This window comes from Pseudonaja textilis, chromosome 7 (genome assembly GCF_049901715.1).
Source record: "Pseudonaja textilis isolate UNSWEBS1 chromosome 7, rPseTex1.2, whole genome shotgun sequence".
Classification (NCBI taxonomy): Eukaryota; Metazoa; Chordata; class Lepidosauria; order Squamata; family Elapidae; genus Pseudonaja; species Pseudonaja textilis.
The window spans coordinates 37213010-37240299 of record NC_141996.1 but is presented as its reverse complement, the minus strand read 5'-3'; the positions used below and the strand labels follow the sequence as shown (position 1 = coordinate 37240299).

Below are 27290 nucleotides of genomic sequence, written 5' to 3'. Positions count from 1 at the left end.
GATGCTAAAGAAGGAAATAGCCGCCGGAAAAAAAGCTACTGCCAGACGGGGGGGAAAAAAAACTGGGCAAAAAGCCAATCCTGCTGCAATATTAGAGAATGCTACAAAAAACGCCTCAGTCGCTCCTTATCACGTGTCAGCCCCCCAACGAGGGTGAGACCGTGCTTTCTTAACAACTCCCTCAAGCGAGAGTGGCAGGTAGCATTTCCAACCGATTTTCACCAGGAGAAACGAAAGGCAGAGCCTCGCGAAAAGGAGACGTGGGATTCAGGAGGTGTGCGTGATTGACAGGGCTACCGCTCAATAGGCGCCCGGCAGTCCCCCTCAGCTTTCCCACCCCTCTCCAACCATGGGCGGGGGTGGAACAATGGGAGGAAAAGGAGATGGAAGCAGGAAAATGGCAGCGGCGGCTTTAGCGGCGTTTTCGGGGAGCGGCTGTTCGCGGCAGGGCGCCGCGTCCGCAGCCTGCTTCCCCGCGCTGCTCCTGCTTGCGGCGCTTTCGTCCCTGCGTGAGTCCGAGGCGTGTCGTATTGGGCTCTATGGAACGCGGGGGGCGGGGGGAACGGAGGGGAGAAACGGAGGGAGCGCAGGAGAAAGGAGAAGCTACTTCCTCCTCGGAGACCCGTCGCCCTCTTAGCCAGACCTGGCGTGGGCCGGAGGTGGAGGAGGAAGGCCAGTTATCCGCCGGCGCTAGTTTGCGCTGGGGTGCATGGGGGGGGGGCGTGGGGGGGAGAAGAGCGCCAGGCTGACCGATGGGCAAAAGGCGAAAGAGGTGCTGCTTTGTAGGATGGACGGGAGGGCAGGATAGGAGCTCTAAGCAACCCTCCAGTAATATATTGACAGGGTGCCTCGTCTGCTTCCTTGTAAATGAAGAGGGTGTCTGTGTGTGTGGTGGTTGGGGGGCGGAGGAGAGGGATAAACGTACGTGTCAGGACGATGGTGCCTGGACATTTTAATCGCTTTTGCAAAACAATCTAGAATTGACCGTACTACAGACACACAGGCGTTCGCTCTCGCACACAGAAACCACACACCCCGTTGCCCCGTTTGGAATGCCGTACCCTCTATTCTTGTTGTGATCATGTCCGGGACATATAGCTCAATTGTACAAATAACGGGGATGTTCTGACTGAGGAAAGTCGGGTACGGAAAGGTGGAAAAGAGTCTGAATTAATACAGTACACTTAAGCGGCAGGACTTACGTACTGATTTTAACGCTTGTAGTAAAGATATGGTTGTTGGCTGTCCAGGACGGTTATTTGACCGAACGAGTACGCAATGAAAATAAATCACCTCAAATGGGCATAAGTATAATTGTGTGCTTTAAACTGATTTAGAATTTCAAGCTCCTTATTTTATTTACAAAACAAATCGATATAGCTGCTTATTTACCAAGGAGCTTTGGAGTTTGTCTTCTTGGGAGCAGGAAGACAGCCTCACAGTTTTATTCCTAGTACTATTTGGAATTCCTCCTATGTCTCACAGGTATTAAGGAAAGCTTTGATGATAAGACCCAAGTTGTGAACAGAATCACTCAGCTCATGCACATTATGTTAGAACTGAACATCAGTTTTAGGAATTGGTTCCTATAATATTTGCAGCTGTTTTTCATTGAAAACAAATGATAAACATGATTCCTGTGTTACCAGAAAGAAGATTTTGCTTAGCTGAAACTGGGTTTATCCAAATAATATGATATCCTTGACATCACTAGTTTGCTAACCTGTGCTCAGGCAACAGTGCAATTGTGAACATATTCTATCCTGATACTCCCATTCTCTCTCATAATTGATGTAGGTAATATATGCAAAACTAATACATACAAAAGGACAACTAACAACATTAAAATGATTTTATAGATCCAATCTATACCTTAATTGTGGCAAAGTGCTATATTTCTACAAATTAATTGATACATATCCTTATCCTTTACCAATTTAATATTTCTGTAGCCTGAAGCAATATTAACAGTACGAAGGTGGCAATATATCCCTACTTCTGAGTTTTATTACCATGAAAAATTTACATGAAGTCAACATTTCATATTTGATGTATATGTTACACCGCAAATAGAACAATAGTAAAATTGTGTAGCGTTTATCATTCAGTATGAATGTTACAATTATTTTTCATGTGTAATATGAATATAAGTCAAGCTAATACTAAGATTCAACCAGTGTTGCACTTAATATAGTATTTGTTTGAAACTTATTAATATTTTATTCTGATGATACTAGCATTTTTAAAATGTCATTGGAAATATATCAGTTGAAAATATTGTTTCATTTTCAAGTTCCATGCTTTGTACTACAGTAGTTACAAAAGGTGTTGTAAGACTTGTTAATTTGTGCTGTATATTTATCAGAAGTGAGATTTTCCCACAATTAGATCATCAAAGAAAAGAAAAAAACTCCAATAAGATTAGCAGTAGTTAAAACAAATGCAAGCTTGGTCATGGTTTATTTTAACCTTTGCCCCAGAGGTAAATGTGAAGATAGATGATTTCTCCCACCCCCCCACCCCCCTTTTGTGTATGGCATGTTTTATGACCAAGTAGACTTGTGTCTCCCAGAAGGAGAGTTTAGTTTTAGAACAGCGGCCCCCAATCTTTTTAGAATCAGGGACTGGCTTTGTGGACAGAGATTTTTCCACAGACATCCTGCATCCCATGGATGGGGCTTCTCTTGTTTGTGCAGTTTTTGGCATGCCATGCCAGGGATCTGGGGACTCTTGTTTTAGAATATGCAGTACTATATTTATTTTCTCCTTCCCTTTTCTCCTTAAGTTTTTGTTTATATATTTTTCTATTTCTTTTTACTGGCACAGAAAACCTACAGTATTTTAAAAGTTAATTCAATATTTAACCCTGATTTGAATTTTGCATTGGTGGTCTTAGGGTTCAATTCAAAAATCTACTTAAGAGACCTTATCCCTTGAATAGAAACTGAATTAGATCTGGTTCCATTGTAACCCTGAGCTAAAACATGCCTTTTTAATTTTTGTTTAGCAATATATCCAAAACTGTGATATGTATTTGGAACCACCTAAGCCAAAGGCAAACAATATTTCACTGTAGCATTGGAGGTTATGCTTTGGATACAATTTATTCCAAGATGGAAAGGTTTTTTTCTTTCTTTCTGAATTTCATCAAACTATTTCCTCTCATATTGCAATTATTGAATAATCATCTTATTTTCTTCCATGAAGCCAATATTTTTAAAAGTTAACTTAAAATAAAAGCATTAGCCATTCATTCAAATTTGAGAGTGCCTTCACAAAGCTCTCTTTTAAAAACTTCAATGTAATGGGAAAAAACCCTTAGGATGATTGTTTACACACAGTTCTAGAGGAATAAGAACATTCTTTTAAAATTGGCTGCATTTTTAAATCTAGACTTCTTTTTGTCTTACTTTAAACTGGTTAGATAATAGCAATTTCTCAAAAATATAAACTAGCTGCTGCTGTTATACATGTTGAGACAAGAAAAAATTATCTATGAAGCAACTATTAAGAACTGTGTTCATGTTTGTTCTGTCTATGTCTTCTAGTATAAATAGGATAATTTGACTAGGGGCAAAAATAGTTGTTCCTTTCAGATTGGTTCTGCAAGTTGAACTGGGCAGATATTAATAGGCAAATGAAATAATTCTCCAGACGGTTGCCTACAAACAGTTTGCTTCAGGGATAGACAACCTAGATATAAACCACTGTCACTTTAGCTAGCAAGGAAGGACTCTAGAAGTTGTTAACCATACCATTTGTAGAAAACCATAGTAGCAACTTACTGCAGAATTATTAATCCAAGTAGTGTCTGGCTAAATTGGTAGCATTGCATTAAAAAGTAAACAAGTTCTACTTCTCAAGTCTGAGTTGGTGATGTACTGGATGCTTACAAAATACCTTTGATCAAAATAGGACAGACGAAAACAATCATTAAAAGAATGGGATTTGATTGGATACAGAGATAATTACACTGATAAAACACGTTAGTTATCCTGTTCCCAGATAAGTGAGATATTCAACTATTTGGGAGGGGGGGGGGGATGTTCCTGCTCAGACTTACTATGTGTTCCCTTTGGTGACTCTTTGGTTATCACTCATGCAGGTCAAAATGTTGCAAGTTAGATGGCTATCTGCTTATGCCAAGCTGCTAAAACTTATTCTATGACTTTCACAACTATCATTTTCAAGGTTCAACCAGACTGTTGTAAAATCTAAGCATACGTACACAATTTTTCAATAGTAGATCAAAGGAGTATGGAGTATTCTTTAGCAATAAAATATAATAAGTTAACCTATTTTCAACATCGTTCAATTCTCATTGCAATAGTTCATTGTGGTGTTAAGTAGCATGTGACCATCTAGATCAGAGCTGTCAAACTCCCGGCCTGTCGGTTGGATGCATCATGCACTGCCCACGCCCACACCCAGTTTAGTGAAGGGGAAAACGTCCTGATACACCATGTGGCACTGCTGTGACGACGTGAGTTTGACACTCCTAGATGATCCAAATGCTGTTGAACTCAAATTTAGATTAGCCCTTGCAAGCCTGTCAACTGTTGAGGAATGATGCAAGTTGCAATTTGATAACATTTGAGGTGGCCATAGTTTGTCCATGCTTAATCTATGTGGTTCTTTCCATACCAGTTATTATACTGTTGGGTTCGTTCTTACTAGAATCCAGAAAAGAAACATCCTTTATAGAAACCAGAAACTAAGCAACTTCATGCATCTTAAAGATGGCTAATGGCAAGGAAGTTTCAGTTCAAACTATTTACTTGACTTGAGTCAGGCTAGTATTAATCTCTGGATTAATTAAATGTAGTGTGATAATCAAAATACATTGCCGCTAATATTTACTTTTTTTCTAGACTGAACTCCAACTCTGATGTAACAGAGTTGTTGAATAATTATTGTCAAAACCCTGTTTTCAAAATCTTGGTATATAATTTAGGAAACACTTTTATTATTTCAATTTGATTAGTGAGGTATGCACTTTATTTTATGCTGTGACTCTTTTAAAAAGCTTTGGCAATGTGAAGTCCAAAGAAATGATGGGATCAAGTGTTGCTCTTTATTATATTCTGGCATTATTAAAATCTGTAAATATTGGCAGATGGCCTAGAATAATCAGTAGTGGTGATTCTGTGTCCCAACCTCTTATAAGCAGGTTTTGATAATTATTTTCATCAGGAATATTATTTTAAGTTTTAGTTGCCTGCGCTTTGATCAAAATCTGAAATAGCCTTGAACTAATGCACAATGCTGTAATATTTATTAGAACGTCATGAATTATTCTATGAAAGTCAGAAAACATCAACAGTGGTAAAAGAGAATATCATGGTGCTGCTTCAGAGAAATCACAAACTATGATTTCATCATCTGAAAATAATAATGTCAGCCAGTTCTCCCAATTTGGTGCTCAATGCGTTCTACTATAATTTTCTTATTTTGGCCAACCGAGTTGTTCCAACTCATCCTGAATATACTAGTTTTAAGATGTTGCAAATTAACAGTTTCTGGGATTTAAACTTCAAATTCTTAAAAATTGGGACACAAATATCAACATACATATTTTATAGAGATGTTCACAAAAAGGTTAAACCCTAATTTGTGTACTAATCTGGAATGATAACATGCTATTTGTTTTGGTTTAATTATTGGTATTTCCTACTTAGGCAAATTTAATGATATTTTTTTCAAACTAAAATGCTCTCTGAGAGCATGTGAAAATAAAGCACACGTTTTAGGATATCGAGATCCTGTAATTATGATTCTGTTTTCTTAAACTTCACAGTGTCTGGGTGGAGCTTTTGAGAGTAAAGGTTCATGTGTGTTTTTTCTCTAGTTCCAGAAACCCCAGTGCTGCATTGAAACATTGTGTTACATTGTTTTTCAGAGGAAGTTGATTGGGTACTGAAACAATTGCTTTCTCTAGGATTTGTGTGTGTGTGTGTGTGTGTGTGTGTGTACGCGCGCGGTGTTTTTATTCTATAGATTTCTCATTAGAAAACATTTTTGGATGTTGCAACATGTTTCTGGAGAAAGAGGATTAACAGTTTCTAACTTTGTTACTAGGTTTCCTTCAATATTTTAGAAACAGCATTTCAGGGAAAACTGTTGTTTGTAAAACAGCAACAAACTCCAAAGCATTTCAGGTGGCTCCTTATCAAAATCCAAGTATAAATTTTGAAACTATTTTCAAGTTTTGTTAATTAGAAAGCCTTTGATTCTTATAGTCTCCTGGTTTGACAAAGTGTGAGGATTCTTCCCAAAGAATGCCAGATGTCTCATTGAAATGTCTACATGTATTTCCCTGTTTGATTTTCTAGTACTGGTATGCACATAAATACATTCCACATTCATTGGATGGGTTTTTTTTCACCCTTATCTCCAAGTATGTTATTAACTGGATACAAATTATGAAAGAAAAATACTATTTTATTTGTTTCAGATTGTTGATTTAAAGAATGCCAGTATTCAATATTGATATTTCTGTTCTTACAATATCAGGTGTATTGGTTCATTGTTCTGAATCCTATATACCTTTTTAACATCAAACAAATGTGGCACTGGTCACATTAAAAGCTGGACAGGATAACCCTTAATCCAGCCACATGACGAGCACCAATGCTACATCTAATTGTCATTTACTGATTGTTGGATACCTTCTAGACTGGGATGGAGGTTCACATAACAAATTTTCCAATTATGTTCGCAAATTGGAAATTTATTTTTGTAGATTTTGCAATGTGGTCATTCCAGATTTAATCAAAGCATGATACTCAAAGAATTGTATTATTATGGATATAGGTTACTTTGTGCATCACAAGTTGAACTTGAGCTAGCAGCATGATGCAACTGCTGTGCATTGTTCTAACCCAGGCTTCATAAACTGTAATTACTCACAAACTTGTTTTAAAAACAAAACCTATTTTATTGCAACGCTGGGAATTGTTTTCATTCCCAGCTGGAAGTAAGCTCAAACAGTTCCCCAAGATAAGCACAGACCTTTCAGTTCTGTGAAGTTCTGACAAAATAGAAGTATCAAATTAACTAGAACAGAAACCAATCAAAGTACAAGAAAAACCAACCGAAGTACACAGAGCTTCAAGGATGACTCAGAACTGATCAAACTTCTTTGCTTCCTGCAAAGGTTTTGTCATCTTGGCCTGACTTTTATCCCTTATGGGAGGGACATTCACCTCCCAGCCTTTCTCCCGAGTCATCCCTTTTGTTTAAGCAGCTCTCACCTTCTAGCAGCTCTGCGCACATGCACACTGGGAACAGGCTCTCTTGGGTCCTCTGCCTCACTACTGCCAGACTCCAAAGGCAGCACCCCATTCTCAGAGGGTCCTGGCCCCATCTCTGCATTGGATGCAGGACCTCATCTGAGTCCGCTCCAGAGTCCCTGATTGGTCCCCGTTCTTTCCCACTGTCTGATTCCACTGCCGTCTGTACCGGCTGCTGGTGAACCACAACATGCACGCCACAAATCTCATAGCACATGTAGTTTTAGAAATAATAGAAATAAAGTAGCCAAGAGCAAGAGAAGTTATTTTTCCCTTTCTATTTTGCATTGATCAAATTGAATATAGAACATTGTATCCAGTAATAGGCTCCAGATTTTAGAAACGACATCAACAAAATAGAGCTCAACCAGAAGAAAGCAATTAACATGATAAGATGTCTGGAAGGAAAAGCTATAAGGAATGGGTAGAGGGTATTAGCTATGATTAACTTACAGAAGTCTGCGTGGCATGATGCCTGTCCTCTGTCATGAAGAAAACCGGAATAGAAATAGTGGGGTTAAATAACAAGGAAATATATTTGGTTGAATATCAAAAGAAATCATACTAATAATGGCTCTTTAACAGTGGTATAGAATTATTTGGAAGATTGTGGAGGCTTCTCTGCTGCAGGTGTTTAAACAGAAGCTGGATGGCCATCTGTTGAGGATGGAATAATAATGGAGTCTTACAATAAGCAGGTGGCTAGGCCAAAATATATTTTAAGATTCCTTCCAGTGCTTGTTATTATTTACAGGTAATTCTTGCTTAACAATGATAATTGAGATTAGCATTTGTGTTGCTAAGTGATTTGGTCATAAATGCAATCCTGGCAGTCCTGTCATTAAGCAGGGATGTTGCTACAGCTGGAACTTTGAGGCCTGGATGCAAGTACCATTCATTCAGTGTCATTGCATCTTCAAACTGTCAATGGACAAATAGTTAACCAAGGACTACCTGTAACTGAATATCCCATGATATTTTAATTATCATATCACTTATAGATTGAAAGACATGTTTACAGTTCATGCAAAAGATTAAGTACCCCCATTCAAATTACATATTTCCCTAAATCAACAGAACTACTACATGGTGCAAAGTTAAATTACAGCATCCTTCTCTGAGTGCATATTTTCTATTTATGTGCAGTTGTTTATACCTTCAAAATTACAACAATGAAAAGTGGTAAAAATGATAGAAGTTCAATGTTTTACCAGCCAGAAGAAAACCAATTGCAACAGTGGGAAAATAAACCACCAATATCTGTAAGCCCTTTATTAATTCTAAATTAAGAAGTAGGCAGGGAATAGAATAGTGCATCTATATAGAGCATCAACTTCACTAAATGCATGCACACTTATGTAGAAAACACTTAGCTATATAATAATAGAGAGAAAAACATTTTGTCATTCTGCAATTGAGAATCAGAAGTGGTTGCTCTTATATCAAATGGGTAGCAGAAGAGGGGAGCAATGAAATATTGTCTTCTGTCTGTAAATTAGGCTTGCTGGGAAATGAAACTAGATGTCTGCATAGTAAAGATGAAAAATTCTGAAATAATGTGTTATATTGAATTTCTCTCCTGAGAATCCACAGAAAGTCTGGTGTGCACATGACAGTAAATTGTAATGTTGCATCCATACTTTATACAAAATCAAAAACCAACCAGCCACATGATGGCTTAATAAGATGAGTGAACTGAAACAGATTTTTTACTCTTATCTCTTTGATTTAATAGATTCTTGAATCTTCTTTTTGATGATTAAACTCTTCATACCTATCTTTGTTATAGTTTTAATATTTATGAAGGATCTGGTATTCTGATTCTTGTAATGATGTTCTTGATAGTCCAGGTTTCAGCTGTGGAGGTATACACGCCATCAGACTTTCTTGTGGAGAATGGGACTGAGGCAAAGCTTCCATGCACTTTTACTTCCACAGAAGTAATCAGCAGTTTAGCTTCTGTCTCCTGGAGTTTCCAAGGCGAGGGATCATCATCTCCTGTCTCGGTAAGATATTGTTTGCAAAAGAAAATCATAAGAAGTAAAAAGCCCTGCCTATTCTTGCTTACTTTCTATACTACTAAAAGCCTGATTGTTCCCTTGAAATGTTGGTTAAGATATTAATTGTATTTTGCACCAAATTGGTTGCCACCAAAAACCTTGCTTGGATGAGGAAATGCTTTAACTCACTTCACATGCTTGGTTAGATATCTTTTTACCTTAATATGATTGGAAAAATAATAAACTGATACCAGAATGAAATCATGTAATAGTATTAGTAATAGTTATCAGTTCATTATTTTGAGAAAAGAAAAACTGAGGGAATTGTGGAAAGTCAGGCAAAGCAAGATACCTGAGCTCCTGAAATTAGTCTAAAACTTTAAAAATTCTTGTGATATTATGTGTTAAATGTTTCTCTGACCCTTCAGCTGGTTTAAAACCAGCTTTACAGGCTCTCAAGTATTTGTCACTTATCTTGCACTGGTTTGAAATTCATGTATTGTATGAGTCGAGTTTTGAAGAAATTTAGCAGATTTGTTAAGACAATAGGTGGAAAGCAAAATTTTAATACAGCATCATTTTTGTATTTTTGATTATAGTTCTTCTATTATTACAATGGAAAAGCATATCTTGGAAAGAGTACACAATTTGATGACAGAAGCAACTGGGCTGGAGACCTTAACAGGAAAGATGCATCAATCACTATAGCAAACATGCAATTTCAGGACAATGGAACCTATATCTGTGATGTTAAAAACCCTCCAGATATAGTTGTTACACCAGGAAAAATCAAAGTCAGGGTTATGGAGAAAGGTATAGTAATAAGTGGATGGAATTAATGAGTGATGGAAAGGTTCTGCATAAGTTGCTTTCTTTGTCTAAAATTACTGTATGTAACAATGCGCTGAAGCAAGTACTTGTTTGGCTATTCTGCATTTTATTCCATTATTTTATTCTGAACAGTGGAGTAGAAATTTCACCAGCATTTTATTGTATTAAAGGTCATGGAATAACTTAAAATGAGTCAATGACAAAGGCTAAAATTCTGTATTCATCTGTGATTTTTGGAATAAATTACAAATAAACTTGCAGCTCCCAACATAGCTTAATTTACATTTAGAGAAGTACAAAATGGTCTTTTCAAAAGCTAGATTAAATGTGTTGCCATCAAAGATTCCAATTTCTCCAAGATTTTGTCCTGTAATAGTATTGAGTATTGTATTGTGATGCTTGAAAGAGTTTTGAGTAGTATATTTATCTGGTGTATTTTAAAATCAAGACCAGTAAAAGGTGTGTCTGAACATGTTAACATTTCACCTAGAAAAATCCTAAAATTAGAGCAGCAACACCCAACTTTTTAACTATGGCCATAAATACAAGGTCTTTAGTAACGTATCAATAAGATTGAGTGTGTTTGATGTAACACTTATAAATTATTTTATTTGTTAAACTGTTATATATAATACCAAATTTTAGATTATGTTTGTACTTTGCTATTTGGATCTTTTGGGTGTAAATAAAGTTATATATAAATTTACCAAGAAAAATCAACAAACTTCAGAGGTTTTAATCAGTGCTTCCCAAACCTAGGTAAGGTACCCAAAATCAATAAAAAAAAAAATCTTTGGGTAATGGCATATAAACGTATTGCACAACACAAGGACATTTAAACTGAGTTAAATATTGCCTAAAATATATATGAAGTTCTCCCAAAGTATTCTTATTAATACAATAAAATTACCAATGGTAGTTTGTTGAAATGATGTAAATATCATTAAGTGATACTGTTTTCATAATATAAGTAGTCCCTGAGTTATGGTTATTCATTCAGTAACCACTGATTGCAGGGATTTATGTCCAATCCTCAAAGTTTGACAAGACTTTCTGATAAGCGGTTTAGGTAATGAAGGAAAAGCCATGGGAAGCACTGATATAAATATTGCTTTATCTGAAAAAAGAGTCACTGAATGGAATGAGAGATTCTTTATGTGGAGAGTCCTAAAATATAGTTAGTCTTATGTAGAAAAAAACATATTCATAAAAGAGATACATTTTCAGCTCTGAGGAGTATGAAGTTCTTATTGCTTCATGCTGTTCTCTGATATACCTAAAATTATTTCCTGGTTTATCTAAAATTGTCTCCTGGTTTATTTCCGCCCCTGGTGTTGGAAGCCTCACAAAAAGTTCAACCGAGTTCAACGGAGAGGTAAAGAGGTCCAGAATCGGGTGGCCAAACCGCTCCGAAACATGGCACTTTTAGCAATTCTGAGAAACAACAGTGGGATGCTATGATAACATTTAGATTTATTTCAGATAGTGAAAGAAGGCAAAAAATCCTTAACCTGATACAAATTGATAAGTAAGACACATAGCAATATAATGATGAGCCTATTCAAATACATCTTGGACTTTTAAAAGGGGATTTTAATAAACTCACAGAATGAAAAAGATAGAACTGAGCTTATGAATGATAAGAAATATCTATAACTTCCCAAGACCAGATGAATTGCACTTCAGGCATTGAAGGAATATCTTCTGATGGCCTTACAGTATCCTAAATAAATTATGGACAATGGGCAAGGTGCTAGCTTCTGGGAAAACAAATTATCTTAAAATGGAAAGGGTGGGGAGAGAAATAATCTAGAGAACACAGAAAAGTCATTCTTACATTTTTAAAAATGGGAAGGACCTAGAGTACGTTTCTAATGTGCTGTCCTGTTGACATACGCACACCACAGTGTTAGGAGTCTTTATTAAGGCTTCCATGCCTGAATTAATATTCCCCAGCAATTCCATGTTCCAGCAGCAGCTCACCTCTAATGAGTTCAGCAGGCTACTCAAAAGAAGCGAGCATTCGACCACAAGGCAAAGGCAAGTCCAGTCCATTAGGCAAAAGCAAGTCCCCAAGGCAAAGGCAAGTCGCAAGGCACACAGGGCAAAGCAAGTACACAGGCAAAGGTAAATCCATATGACAAAGGCAAGGCCAAAAGGCAAAGGAAATTCCATAGTTGCACAATCCAAAGTTCAAAGCAAGAACACACAACAAAAATATGTTCCCAGCATTGTTTCACTCTCCTTGCTAAACTAAATAACTACTTCCTGCTGCAGACCATAAAGAGGGACAAGGCTGCCTCCTCACAGGTAGCCTGACTGATCTTTGTGCCTGCCTCCTCTCAGCCTTACATGCTCTTAGATCTGGAGGAGGAAGCAGGTCTTCTTCATCTCTACTGACCAGCTGCAGCTGTGTGCCCTCTCCACTCAAAGCCTCTGGGCTTCCCAGCTGCAGTTGTGCCTCTCCTGTCTCTAGCTAAGACAGCTGCTTGTCCGATTGCTCTCCTGCGCTTGGCCTTTCCGCTCCTGGCTTGTAGCCCTTGTCTGCCTCCCCTCCTGATGCTCATCCTCTTCCGAACTAGCATCTGGAGAGGTGTCTGGGAAGCATCTGGGTGAATCATCACACCTAAAGAGATTGTTTTCTAGGTTGTATTAGATTGATATTAGATTAATTTCCAGAAAGCCACCTATGTGGTAACATGAATTTGTCAAGAAAGTTTGCCAAATTGATCTTATTCCAGATTAAGGAATAATGATTAATTATTCCTTAACCTGAAATAAGATTTGTTTTGATTCATAACTTTTTCAGTAAATTACAGAAATGCTACCATAAAACATAATTTTATTTTAGTAAGACCTTTTATAAAGTACTTTATGGCATTCTGATGAGCAAGCTAATGTATGGATGTCATTACAGTTAAGCATATATGTAGTTGAAAATCATACTTGCAGAACACTATCAATGGTTCCTCCTCAGAGTTGAATAAATACTAGTTGGAGTAAATTACTACATAGTCTTGGGCCCTCTACAATTCAAGCTTTTTGTTAATGGTTTGGAAGAAGAGATGGAGTGAATTCTTATTAAATTGCTTATTTGATAGAAAATAAAGTAGGATATTTTAGAAGACAAAAATAACATTGTCAAAATTATCATGATTGGTAAGATAAACATGCTAAGAGAATCAAATATGAAAAGAGACAAATACAAAGGTTTTTTTAAAAAAAAATCAAATGCACAAGAATACAATTGGGGACAGATGGTAATAATGCTTGTGAAAAGTATTAGGTGATTACAAACTGAATCTGAGCTGGCTGTTAGTTTTGTTTTTTGTTTTTAAACATAAAAGTAGGAGACATCCTATATAACATATCAATGGTTTTCACTTCATGTTTAATAAGTAAAAAGTTTTAAAAAGCATACTGATAATATAAATGCACCCACAACTGAATTAAAATTTTGAATGGAATAATGTGTGATCAGTTTTAACAAGGTATAATAATAACTGAAATGAAAGGTTTTTTTTCTCCTTAGGTAACTTGTCTGTATTTCCTCTTACCCTTGTGTTAGGGGTAACCGGTGTTGGCATTCTAGTTTTAGTTTTCGTCATCATACTTATTGTATGTGTTATGATCAGAAAGAAGAATTCCAAAAAGCATTATTCTGGGTAAGGTACTATACTTGTTTCTTTAGATATTCTTTAGAGGGGAGACGGGAGGGAATATGAACAGTTTGAAACATGAATTTGTGCATTTATAATTTTGGTTTAAATTACTGGGACAGCTAGAAAACACATTCTTCTGAGCTTATAAATTGTCAACTTCATGGTGTACATATATTCGTATGTTGCTCCTCTTTATAAGTCGATTAAGTTCCTTCTTGGAAACTAGCCTAAAACTGCCCCCTTGCAGCTCTCAGGATAAAGGAGGCTGTGTAACTATCAGGTTACATTCTGGATGGCACAACTTTTTGTCTCTAAGATTGGGGGTATGGCTGCCAGTTCCTTTTACAACAGTCCGCTTTCCATAGCTTTCCAATCTTGGCTTTGGGAACGCTGCCCTTCTGCTATTTTCACTGGCTTTATCATATGCATGACTTCTTTTAGTTCCTGTTGCACTCATGATGCCTCCTGTAATTTGGCTTTAAGGAACGTCTATTAGACAATATCCTCAAGGTGGATTATTTGCCATGAACAATTGGTTGATGGGCTCCTTTGAACCGGTGGTGGTATTTACTTTGCTTGACCACTTAATTCCAACAGAAATGCAGCCCTGTGCACAGAAAATCGCACATAACAATTCTTTCAGGATCAATCATTTCATGGCCTGACTTCTTGCTTTTGTAGAGCCAGTAAATATTATTCATACAGTGCTAAAAAGTCAATTTGTACTGGGTGTGTGTAATTGGCATCTTTTTTGTAACCTTCTTTTCAGCTGCAGAATTTAGAAAGTGCTGCAGTAGATATTAGTGGTAAGGTTGAATGAGTGCAGTGAATTGGCTGTATAAGCTCTGGCTTGGTGTGGAAAGCTTAATTTCCCTTGTGCATGTACTGTTTCCATAACACTTGAATACTGATCTGCACCCAGGATGCCATGTCTTAATATGAATAATATTTTTTTCATCAAGTGTATTGTTTCTGAAGGTTTGGGACTATCTTTGTGTAAAATTATTGTTCTTTTGTTGTTGTCTCCAAGCAACACACATTAACATTGATTTCATTGACTATACTGTGTTTCTGATGGGATGTCTATTCAAGTAATTACAAATAAGAATGTGTATGTGCGTGCACACACACATTTGTGTGTATATATAATATATGATATTTAATTTCTAAATAAACTAACACTAGAGCTGTAACTGATCGAGACAGGTGGTGGTGGTAACTCTTGCATGGCAGTATCACAACGTCTATTTTTTCTTTGATTTTTTTCTCCCTATTACTGTTTTGGTATGCTGGGATTGGATCCTGCTTTTTATCTTCCTTTCCTTACAGAGATCCTGATATAGATGCAAGACTGGGAATGTAACAGGGCTGGGTCATCTCTTCCAGTCCACTATATATCATGGTAACTAATCATGCCAGTAGTTCTTTGGTACTTTATGTCCATACGTATATACATTTCTGCCTCCCTTGCTTACTATCCTGCTAACATACTTCCAACACTTATGCTGAATTTCTATTTTGTGGACTGTTGGTGAAGGGGCAGCATATCTCATCTATTGTTTGCATTTTGTTGTCTCATTTCTTCAGTTTTGGCAACAAGGCTATGTACCTTCAGAAGCAGCTAACTCAGATGCATGCATGAATTGAATATTTGGACTTTTTGTACTATGAGAAAAAAAATAAGATTGCTGTCAGTATAAAAAAAAATGCACCTGAAAATATTTTATGCACAAACTGTGAATTCAGTATTATTAACTGGTTCAGTGCAGAGTTGCACATTCTCTTAGGATAGATTCCAGATGCTTATTTGTCCTTTGATTGTTATGTTCTGGGGTTTAGTCTCAATATGAACGAAGCCCATTTACTAGCTCTTATGTTTTCTCAATATTGTGTTCCGGTGTATTGCTTCAAATCTCACATCTGCCTTTTGAATGTTCAGTATTTAAGTTCAATCACAAAATTGATTAGTGGAGGGCTGCTTTCTGTTTAATAGCATTGTTATCTTTTCATTATCACACTTCCATATGGTTTTAATTTTGATGCTTAAAAATTTTGAACCTTTTAAAATTTTCTATATTTGGCCTCAATATGACCTAAAACATGATTTGTTTTCCACACGATCTAAAATTAAATAAAGAGAATTCAGTTAAACAAATGAGTCAAAAACATACTTGTTCATTTATTCATTGAGGAAAATGACCCAAAGCTACATATTTGTGTGTGGTGAAAGTTGCTGAACTTCTAGGATTATTTGTTCATTTGAAGGGAAAATTAGAGTTAGATATTTCGATGAATGGGATGATAATCAGATTTACATGTGTAGGGGCCTGTCCTTATTTAAAGAATAGAATTCTGGATAATCACAATTAAAATCTGATCTTCCCAACACATGCATATAGAAGTGTGCCTTTGCTTGATCAAGCAGGTTTCTGAAGACTTCCAACAAAATAGTTGTTGATGCTCACCAAACTGGAAAAGGTTACAAATCTGTTTTCGAAGAGTTTTGATTCCATCAGTCCACTGTCAGGCAAATTGTGTGCAAACAGAAACAGTTGAACACCATTGTTAACCTCCCCAGGAATCAAGATTACAACAAATCAAGATTACACCAAGAGCAAGGTGCATAATGCTCTGAGGGGGCTTAAAGAAGTCCAGGATAATATATAAGGAACTTAAGGCCTTTCTTAAATTAGCAAATGTCAGTGTTCATGAGAACACTATCAGCAGATTATTGAACAATGGCAAGATTGCAAGAAGAAATGCAGAGTCGTTAGATACAAGATGGGCAGGAAATAAATTTTATAAATAAATAAGAAAGTTGGTAGTTCCCCAAAAGAACTTGCTGTTAAATCTACAGTTTTCAAAAGACCACGTGAATTAAGGCTACTGCAAGAACATTCTATGGATGGATGAAACCAAAATAGAATGTTTTGGCTTGAATGAAGGCAATCGCTGCAATCTAGCAAAACAACTTTATCCCATTTGGGAAACATGGTAGTAGCAGTATCATGGTTTGAGCCTGTTTTGCTGCTTCTAAACTAGGACAGCTTGTCACCCTTGATGGAATTATGGATTTTGAATTGTACCAGCAGGAAAAGGTCAGGGTATCTGTAGTTCCAGAGAAAGTGGATCAGGCAGCCAGACAATAACCCAAATCCACAGTGATACTACCAAAGAATGTTTAAACAGAACAAAGTTAATGTTTAGAATGACCAGGTCAAAGTTTTGACCTTAATTTTACAGAAATTTTGTGGAAGAACCTAAAGTGGGAAGCTAATGCAAGAATAAGAAGTTACATAATTGGAAATGAAACAGTGGAAAAGTTGGCTTATAAAAGAATATCTATATATGGAGGAATGGACTAAAATTCCTCCAAGCTGATGTGCAAGACTGCTTAAAAATTACAAGAATTTTTTTTTCAGTTATTCCCTTCCAAGGCGACCACACTGGTTACTGAAAGATTCATATACCTTTTCCATAAAATAAGTAGCTTGGAATTATTTTCCTCAATGAAAAACGAACAAATAAGACGTTTTTGATCTATTTGCTTAATTGGGTTTTCTTTAACTAGTTTTAGGACATACATGGGGAAAATAATGTTTTAGGTCACATTGATGCAGAAATATTGAAAATTCAAAAAGGTTCACAAATTTTTAAGCATCACTGTGTTTGTATGTAGGAAGAAAACCAATCTAGACTAGATTTCCCCAATATGATAACTACAGACACTTTGGGTATAGTTGCCATCAACAGCTATTGACAAAAACATTTGGAGATCTTATGAAAAACTGATGTTTTGGGAAAGGATTAATGGAATTTATATTCCTATTTTTAGAATCAAGCTAGATATTTCTCCTAGCAGCAAATTTTATACAGAAAAGTCACTTCCAGATGATGTAATACTGTCAACCTACATTATCTGGTAGAGTTGGCAGGTCTGGATTCCATTTTTTTAAGCTTCGTCAATTCAGGAGATGCTGGAAATTGTCTATTCAGAGGTAGCACCTTTCCTCCAGAGACGAAATCCCTTCTTTCTCTACCCTGATATTATTTAGATAAGCTCTTACAATCTAGCTCTTTTCCCAGGACCAGGGTTAGAGTGAGCGGTAGGACCCTTGTTAGTTGGTTTAATTTGTGAGGTGATTGTGGTTTTCTCCAGTAGATCCCTTTGTATTTTTAATTGTGTGGATTGTTTGGTTTAAATGTGATATATTTATACCACACAGAATCATCCATAATGGAGTTGGGTGGCTTTTAAATCCAATAAACTCTAAATTAAATTATATTACATGAAGATGGAGGTGGGGGGAGTTAATTCTTTATGTGGCTATGAGTTTCTCTAACCTGGAGCAGAAGGACTTTCTTCTTTGTATGTGAAGGGAGAAAATATAGTCATGACTAACCTGAGCAAATATAAAACAAGGATGTATGTGTTGTCTTGTCATTCACTGAAGTCACTCTATTTGGCCTATTGCCACTTCATCTTGCCATCACTTGCCTTTGTTTTTGTTTTGTTTTGTCTTGGATTTGCTTCTTGAATGTTATTCTGCAAAATCTGCTTGCCACCTCATCAGCTGCAGTACTTCTGAGAGCTTGATGTCTCCAGTTAAGCAGGCTCCACGGAAGTCCCCCTCCGACACAGAGGTTTTGGTAAACAGCGGGCCCATCCGATCTCATCAGGTAAATGGTATCAAAGTCTGACTCGGAGATTACCTAGTGACTGCAAAGGTGGTATTTTTGTTAAGGGGAGGCAGGGACAATTCATCATTGAAACATATACATGGAAAAATATCTGGAAAAATTCCTGCTGTAATGGAATCTACGGTGAAAAACGAAGCTATCTTTTGGCTATTTTTGTAATATACTTGCTGTCTTTGGCAATGCTAAACTACTGGAGGGCTATTAATCTTAATAAATGATGAGTTTCTGTAGTGAGATAAATTACTAAAGGTAGTCTACCTTCATGTAGGTTTCCAGTCCTAGAGATTTGATTTATAAAAATCTGGAGGATTGAGTAAATAGCTGTTCCACAGTAGTGTCTCAGTTTCTTTCAGCTGTAATTATATGCCTTTGAGAATATTAAGTATTTAAAGTATTAAGTATTTAGATTTATATAGTATTGTAGGCATTATTATTCTTATTCTTTGCCATTAGTGTTGGGCCAACACTAAATACTGCTTAAGTGTATAACGTAGAAACAGACCTAGGGACTTTGAAATCAGTAAGGTAGTAAGGCTGACTTGAAATGGGGAAATAAATAACAGGCCTCTTTTTTTTCTACAGTGAATGATTTTTGTTGGGTAGAAAGGAATAATAGAAATTGCATTGATCAGAAAAGATTTTACTTTTTCCAAATCTGTTCGAAGTTATCTATCTTAGAAGAAAGTCATAGGCTTTATGGTGAGATTTGAGATTCTTAACTAAGGAATAAAATTTCATCAAAGAGAGCTCAAAACATTTATTAAGGTTTTTTGTAAAAATGAGAAACTTATATACATGGAATTATTACTTACTGATAGTTTGATGTTATAATTTAGCTATGTTCTAACTAACTTACACAGTTCCACATGATATTTCAGTGGTTGCAGATGACTATTAGTAGTCTTGACCGTAAGTTCAGAAATTATCTGGCAGGATTTTGTTTATTAATTGATAGTATGGTAGGGGGAAGGAAACAAATGGTAGTGTTTGTATGCTGAGTTCCAAAAGAATAGTGTCAACCATTTACCAACAAGGAGTTTCTTGTCAGTTATGAATACCAGATGAGTGAGGACTTAAATATAGGCCTGGATTATGAACTCCTTAAAAGGAATAATGATATTGATGAACTGTTGTTTGCTTTGCTGCCTGGCAAATAGGTAATAACTGATGAAGTTGACTTGGTTTTGGAGGATATTCTTCTAATTTTATAATGTAGTTGTAATAGTAAAGGAGGCACAGTGGACTAGCAGTAAAGACACTAGGCTTGTCTACCAGAAGGTCAGCAATTTGAGACCCAAGCACTGTGTGATGAGGTGAACTCCATTATTTGCCCCAGCTTCTGCCAACTTAGCAGTTTGAAAGCATGCAAATGTGAGTAGATAAATAGGTACCACTTTGGTGGGAAAGTAACTGTGTTCTGTATGTCTTTGGCATATAGTCATGCTGGCCACATGACCACTGAAATATCTTTGGACAACGCTGACTCTCAGCTAAGAAACAGAGAAAAGCACCACCCCCTAGAGTAAGACACGACTGGACAGGGCAAACCTTTATATTTTATCTACAGTACCACAGTTGTGAATTAGTAGAAATAAAAGTAGGTTGCACTTATGTAGTAGTGTACCACTAATACATTAAATAAGTAATTAGTAGTTATGTCACTACTACAATACATTATATTGTGCATTTGTCAATTTAGAGAAAGATTATGATAAAGTGATTACATTTGTGTTTTGGAATTCAATTAAAAATACAGAAGTTTGACCCCTATTAGATATTGTTTCAACATAGTTCATAAACTGTGTGTTGCTTTGTGTCTATTTCCTAGTGGCAGCTTGTGTTTGAACACATCTCATGTCCGAGAACATTGTATAAATACAACAGTGCATTCAGCCAGGCTTGTTATAGTAGAGTTGTCATATCTACTCAAACAGACACTGTATGGCGGGGGTGTCAAACTGGTGGCCTGAGGACCAGATGTGTCACATGCAGACCACACCAATCCCAGCTCCACGAACGGAAAAAAAGTCTTGATATGTCATGTGACAGCAACATGACACAGCGAGTTTGACACCCATGCTGTATTGCAACCTACAGTTAATGATTTATTAAATTGTTGCCAACTTAATGTTTACTGGATTTCTGCAACCCATATAGAATCCCTATTCTACAAGCTATTTTTAAGTTCCTTTAATTGAGACATAAAAGAAGCTGTAATGAATTAAACCAAAAGAAATAGAAATATTTTTCTTAATATCAGCACAGACCCTAGTGCCCAGTTAGTGTATCAGGGTACCGTTGATTTGTTTCAGAAATTTAGAATCAGAAGTGCTTCCTTTTGGAGCCCTTAAATGTATATTGGAACATATAGCATTTATCCCTTGGTTTCTATCTTTTTTCTATACTTAAAATGCTACCAGAAGTTCTGGAAATGAATTAAAACACATCAAATTTGGAATTGGGATACAGTTATTTTATAATACTTTATTTTCAGGCAATCATTTTCATGGGCACCAGAATGTAATTTTCTGTAGGAATTTGTATTGCTGCTGTTAGAATAAGGAGGAGTTTAAAATAAATGTATATACTGAAGAAAACAGGGGGAAATTTCTTTAAAAAACTTCACCAGCTTAATACTGTACTTTCAAAGTAACAGCTTGTGCATTACCTATCCAGTCTCCTGGTATCCTATTTACTTCCTAAATATTTAGTCTTAAAGTTGATTAACATTTGCTTGTTCTGAAAGCAGAAACTTGTTGCCCAGGTTGGATTTCAGACAGCATGTTTGAAAACAGCCTTCGTGGATTCATTCCATCTTCAGCTAAACTCATCAGGTTTACCCTCTTGTCCTTATCAATAAATTCATCTGAACCATAATTTCTCACAATTGTGCATGTTCAGCTAGTATATAGAACTCATTCTCCTTTTTCTTTGTTCATCTGTAGAATGCTTAATCATTCTGAATGTGATAATTAACCCCTGCTTTCTAGGTCTAATACTGACCTGATTGGTTATCTGGGTTCCTATATGTATAATGGATAAATTAGAAGTCAATATCTCAGTTCCATAGCACTCCAGACAGTGCTTCTGAATGCTAAAATCTTTTCCCCATAATTTCTGTTGAAGCAAATATATCTGACCACTATAGCTTTCTACTTGAAACTTTTCAGGCAACATGTACTGTATATGCTTCCTTTTTTCTTGAAGTACAATTATCCTGGCATACTTCTCCATGCTTATGCTTTTCTTTTGAGATTTACCTGGCAATATTTATTGGTTATGTAGATTATGAGTATTATAAAGTTATTGAAATGTGATTGCCCTTCCAAGGATTGACATAAATTCAAATAATTTATTCAAATGAAATTCAAATAATTGACACAAAATGATTGCAGATTACAATTTTTGCAACAAATTACTATTTGTATAACTGATTACAGTTGGAAATTTTTGCAAAAGACCATGATATTCCCCTGATCAATTCTCCTTGCTAGAAAATAGTTACATGAATCCCCTACCGCTGTGATGGCAAACCTATGGCATGCGTGCCAGAAGGGGCACGCAGAGTGATCCTTCTGGGCACGCCAGCCATCACCCATTGCTCTTCCGGGTTCCTGCGTGCCAGCCAGCTGGACTTTCACATGTACACCAAAAATTAGAAGAGCAGCTGCCCAGTGTGCATATGCGTGGTGGGAAGATGATCTTCCATTTTGCATGCATGTCTGATGGCTACTTAGCCTTTCAGTTTCTGGAGTGCATGTGTGCGTGAAGACTCACTGGCTGGTGCACATGTCTGCAAGAAACCAGAAGATCATCTTCCCAGCAGAGCAGACATGTGTCGGTGCTGTGGGCTGGAGGGCTGGGGCCGCACAAGAAAGCCATTCAGGTGGGGAGGAAGGGAAGCCCTGGCTCACCCCTCGTGGCCAGCAGTTCTGCTCCACTTGCTCTTCCAGGTTCCAACATGCTGGCTAGCTCAGGCTTGGGGCAGTTGACTGCCCAGCCAGCAAACACTGCCCCGCCCACATTTACTGCTGCCACCGGGGCTAAGGGGGTGGTGGTTCACACACGCAGCCCTGCCACTCCAGAAGAGCAGCAGCGGCAGCCACAACAGGGCGAGAGACAGGAGCGAGAACCTCCATTGCCCTTTCACCCCTGGCAGGTGAAAGGGCGGTGGTGGTTCTCACTCCTATCTCTTGCCCTGTTGTGGCTGCTACTGCTGCTCTTCTGGGGCTGCAGGACTGAACAGGAGCTGAGTCCACACGAGAGGAACATCTGTCCAGTGCTGGGGTTAAAAGGTGCACAGAAGAGTGTGGGGGGTCTTCTGGCTTGTTCTCGGTGATGGGCTGTAGGGGGCACTTCATCCCGGCTAGAATTAGGGAAAAGCTCTCCCTCCTGAAACTCGGAGGGAAGGGGCACTCTCCCGGGAACGTCGGTGCCCCTTCCCTCCGAGGCCAGGAAGGGGCTCTGGCTTTCCAGTGGAGGGAAGTGGCATTCCTGCCCAACTTTCTCTCCCTGTCTGGGCCTGTGGAACCAGGTCGTCATTGGGGATGTCCCGCCATCCTAATAGGGACCAGGGGGATGGAGAGGGAGGCACAAGATCCCCTGAAAGGCCAGGCAGAGCTGGCGCATGTGCCCCGGCCAGCTGGTCTTTGCGCCAGAAACCGGAAGACCAGATGCACCAGAAACCGAAAGATCATCTGCTCTTTCTTTTTCCGGCACGCGCGTGTGCAAGCACTTGCACGAGCACTCCCGTTTTGGCACTCAGTGCTGAAAAGGTTGGCCAAAACTGCCCTACCTTATTTGTATTAGCTACTGAAAAGCATAAGAAAACTTGCACATAAAAGAAACAATTTCTTTTTAAGATTACAGTTGCATTTTGGGAAAAATAAAATCTTGTTTTTCCCCCTACTTGTTTGCTGTTAACGTATACCATATTCATTCTTCCCAATTATTTTTCTCCTTAAAATGCTTCCTTATATGCACTGCCAATCCATTAAACAAAACTCTTTGACTTATGTCCTAAAGAACTGGAATGTTAAGTCCTATTCAATAACTCTTAATACTTTGATGAAGCTATATCTTATCACTTAAAGATTTGAGGAGACTTATTCTGAAAGATATGGGACAAAGTTACTGTAATCAATATAATTTTGTACTCCAAATATTGTCAAGAAAGATTTACAGAGTTGTAAAATATAAATACCTAGGAATTATTCTTCAGCTACTTGTTCCTTTCTTGTTGGTATTCCATATACTTCCTTTTCTTGAATTAATGCCACCTTCAAAAATAAATGTAATCTGTGATGGTAAGTGTGTGGAAAAGTGGAATCTTGTGAATGAGCTTACTTAGCAGGGCTCCGATTACTTGATGTACTTGAGTTCATTCTTTGCACTGTATTTGATTATGTTGCCACATAAACTACAAATGATCTTATCTCCCCAAAGCATAAAAGACAGAGAATTATAAGCCATTTGTTATGAATTTTATATTTATGTCAACAGATTGATGGTTATAGGAATAACCCACATAATTGGTATGATTTCTAAGACTGGATTTCAAAAAGAGGAAATAAAATCCCTTGTTTTCATCTGCATGTGATTCTGAGTTTTCATTAGAACAATGAAATGTTTATACCATGTTTATTTTTTCTGATTTTAGGGACCAGTAATTTATGCACAGTTAGATCACTCTGGAGGGCGTTACAGTGACAAAATCAACAAATCCGAGTCTGTGGTCTATGCTGATATTCGGAAGAACTGAGGAGATTACAACCTATCCAAAGCTTAACAAAAGTTCAAACTGGAATCACTTGAAGAAAATTGACCCAGAGAACTCATATGTGGCCTTTGATGCCTAGACCAATGCATGTGCATACAGAGAGAAAGAGATTATATATGAACTGTGTGTAAATAGTCTATTTAATCATACAGAAATGAGAACAATGTTGCATGTTAAAGTATGATGATAATTCTGCTTATAAATGGCCAATGGTTCATTATATATTTAGGAAAAGGGGGAAAAACAAACATTCATGTTACACCTCTATGCAATTTGTCATTTGCTATATGGAAAAACTGGAAATACTTGGATATTCTAATGAAATTGGTACTTTTTATGTTACTTTTGAAACGGACACAAGGACTACTTCTGCATGATTTCTCTTAATATTTTTGCATTTTTTACAGATCTAATTTTTCATACAACTTATGTCTTCTTCCACTCTAATGTCCTCCTTTTCCAGGAGAGGTAATCTTTACCTGCGTTAGTTTTCAATCTAATGGAGGGGAAATTTTTGTCTTCAAGGAATTTACAGGCAATCTCCCATAAACAATCTTTGAGACATATAAAAGTTTTAATCAAGTAATTTTTATGGTGCAACATTAACAAACATCTTGAGATTTTTTATGGCTCTTTTCTCGTTTCAGCAACAAAGATGAAACTCAGTTACCTCTTTGAGCAAAATAAGGTGCTAATTTTGATGTTCCTTTCTATAATCACAATAGTCTACATGTAAGAGTTACAAAAGACTGGGTGATGTTGCAGTTGCAAAAACAAATGGCTACAATTTAATCTTTTATGGCACTTCATGGAAGGTATGAATAAGGACACTTTTACTGCCATTAGTTCTTAAATCTCATTCAAATTTACTTTGAAACTTAAAATAACTGTATGCATCTCTACTGTGGAAGAAGTCTGTTCCACTGTCTTTCATCTTTATGATGTTATTCCTATCAACTCTAAATCTGCTCTCCCTCCCGCCCTCTACCTCAGTTTTTCAGGTATACATGTGCTATTATTGCTTTTTTTCTAAAGTACTTTACATGTCTACAATATCTGCTCATATCCATCCCAGTAATGGAGTCTCGGTGAGTGGACAAGAAATGGTTTGGCTGATGCTGAAATTTCTATTTTACGGGGGGGGGGGGATGAGGAGATTTAGATGTTAATATGGAAGTTATCTTTTCAAGAATATTCTAATGGGAAGATTTGCTTCTTTTGTTTGAACTCATTGAACTTTACTGTGAATGGTGTTAAAATATTCCTTGATCTTCATTACATAAACCATGTTGACATCATACTTTTAGAATTCCAAAGACATTTTCCATCAGTCATTGTGTTTTTTAAGTTGAGCTGCTTCTTTGACATATTTCTTTCTCAACTTCATCTGCATCTTGGAACAATGCAGCACCTCAGATTTATCAAGTGACTGTTGTTTCTTGCCTGTCAATTAAATCTATGTCTCTTACAAAAATATTACATTTGAAGATGAAGAAGTATAATTTTTGAACAAGAAGTTGAATCGTATATAATACTGCAGGTGAACAAATCAAACAATTTAATTCTAATTTATTCAGAAAAAAAATATAAAAGGTAAAATCAGTCCCAATTGTGAACATAAAATCCAATGGTGTCTTTGCTTCTGCTTCTCGTTCATGATTTTATCAAAAAGTGTAACATTTATGGGTTTGTGATCTGCAGGTGTGCCTATGGATTCAAGCAATTCATAGATTTTGTCTTGATTGACAAAGAATTGAATTTAGACTCACACAGGTATGTTGTTGTAAATGTAATGACATGGAATGCTCCCCCCCCCCACCCAAGGCTTGGGAACATATCCAGCACTGCACACAAAAATTCTTCCAAAGTCTTGCTTTCAAATTACATTCCACGAGCTGGATTTGTCCACAAATCAGTATGATTTTCCTTCAGTTCTTCATCATCTGGCATTTGCTGCAAATTGTAGGACTATGGATTCATAATCCATTATTCTGAAATCTTTAGATCTCCAGTAGCAAAATACCTATTAAACAATTCTGACAGTATTTCTAAATAAGCCACAATCTCATCACACAGTTGGAATTATGGATCCAGCATCATCAACCATCTTGTAAAGTGAAGGAAAATTTTAGAGATTGTCTCCTTCCAACCTTTAAGGTAAAATATAACTTCAGTCCTCCAAAAAAAACCTGATTTCTTCCATCATTTCAAAGAAGCAGATTAAAGTTTGTCCTCATGACAAAAGAATTTTGTGTGGAAAAGTAAAATTGAATTCTCACTTCCCAGATCTTCACAAAATGATTTGAATATATGGTTTAAAGTGTGCCCCTTGATCAAGTATCAAGTACTTTCTTTAAATTTTGAGGCAATGTTTTGATGCCAAAGCATACAGATGAAGAAAACAATGGGCAACTTGCAAGTATAGAATCTCCTTTTTCACCAATGCAGAAAAGACATTTAAACATTACAGGTCAATGGACACAGTACCAATTACTTTGATATCTAGATCATATTTAGCAAAGATATCTTTGACCAACTGCATCACATCCTTTGCAATTGTGTTGGTTTTCAGATCTTTACAAAGCAGGAAATCACTCTTCACAGCACCATCATTTACATTCCTAACGTGAGTTGATTACAGCTGGAGACATCAGTTGATTCATCCAACTAAATGGAGATTTTAAAAGGACTAGGTCTGACATCTGAGATGATTTGGCCCAAAATATCTTCACTCATATCAATGATTTGGTTGTGAAGGACGTTATTCAGTAGGGGCAACTGTTCAATATTTTTCTTGATTCTTTGCCCAGATAATTGTTGCTATTTCTACTGCACATGGATTGGTCAGATCTTCTGCAATAGCATGAGGCTTCTTGGATTTGGCCACTTTATATGCCACTTAGTTTGAAACGAGGTTTTTCTTTTCAACAAAAAAGCAATCTAATTTAGGAAGAGTTCCTTGTGAAGCAAAACAAGCTCTTTTGAGTTTTTAGGACCCAGCATCATGTCCTTCAATGTCAGCTGC

At 37.0% G+C, this 27290-nt stretch overlaps 1 protein-coding gene across 2 annotated transcripts; it reads left to right on the top strand.

The window, feature by feature from the left end:
- The first annotated feature begins 334 nt into the window (after window positions 1-334).
- On the top strand, window positions 335-25888 carry MPZL1 (myelin protein zero like 1). Of its 2 annotated transcripts, none has more exons than XM_026700723.2 (6): window positions 335-509; window positions 9138-9298; window positions 9892-10105; window positions 13656-13788; window positions 18360-18465; window positions 24146-25888. In XM_026700723.2, the coding sequence occupies exons 1-6, from the start codon at window positions 350-352 to the stop codon at window positions 24245-24247; spliced, it is 876 nt and encodes a 291-aa protein (XP_026556508.1). In that variant the 5' UTR covers window positions 335-349; the 3' UTR covers window positions 24248-25888. The 2 variants fall into 2 exon arrangements, with proteins under 2 accessions (XP_026556508.1, XP_087793589.1); XM_087937463.1 differs by lacking the exon at window positions 18360-18465 and adding an exon at window positions 15115-15187 and having other exon boundaries at window positions 24146-24248.
- Window positions 25889-27290: the final 1402 nt, after the last annotated feature.

Bases quoted from the DNA above. Each gene is read 5' to 3' on its own strand.
- MPZL1 (XM_026700723.2), top strand. From the start codon at position 350: ATGGGCGGGGGTGGAACAATGGGAGGAAAAGGAGATGGAAGCAGGAAA. The intron at 510-9,137 runs GTGAGTCCGAGG...TGTTCTTGATAG, and splicing joins TGCGGCGCTTTCGTCCCTGC to TCCAGGTTTCAGCTGTGGAG. The intron at 9,299-9,891 runs GTAAGATATTGT...TTTTGATTATAG, and splicing joins GATCATCATCTCCTGTCTCG to TTCTTCTATTATTACAATGG.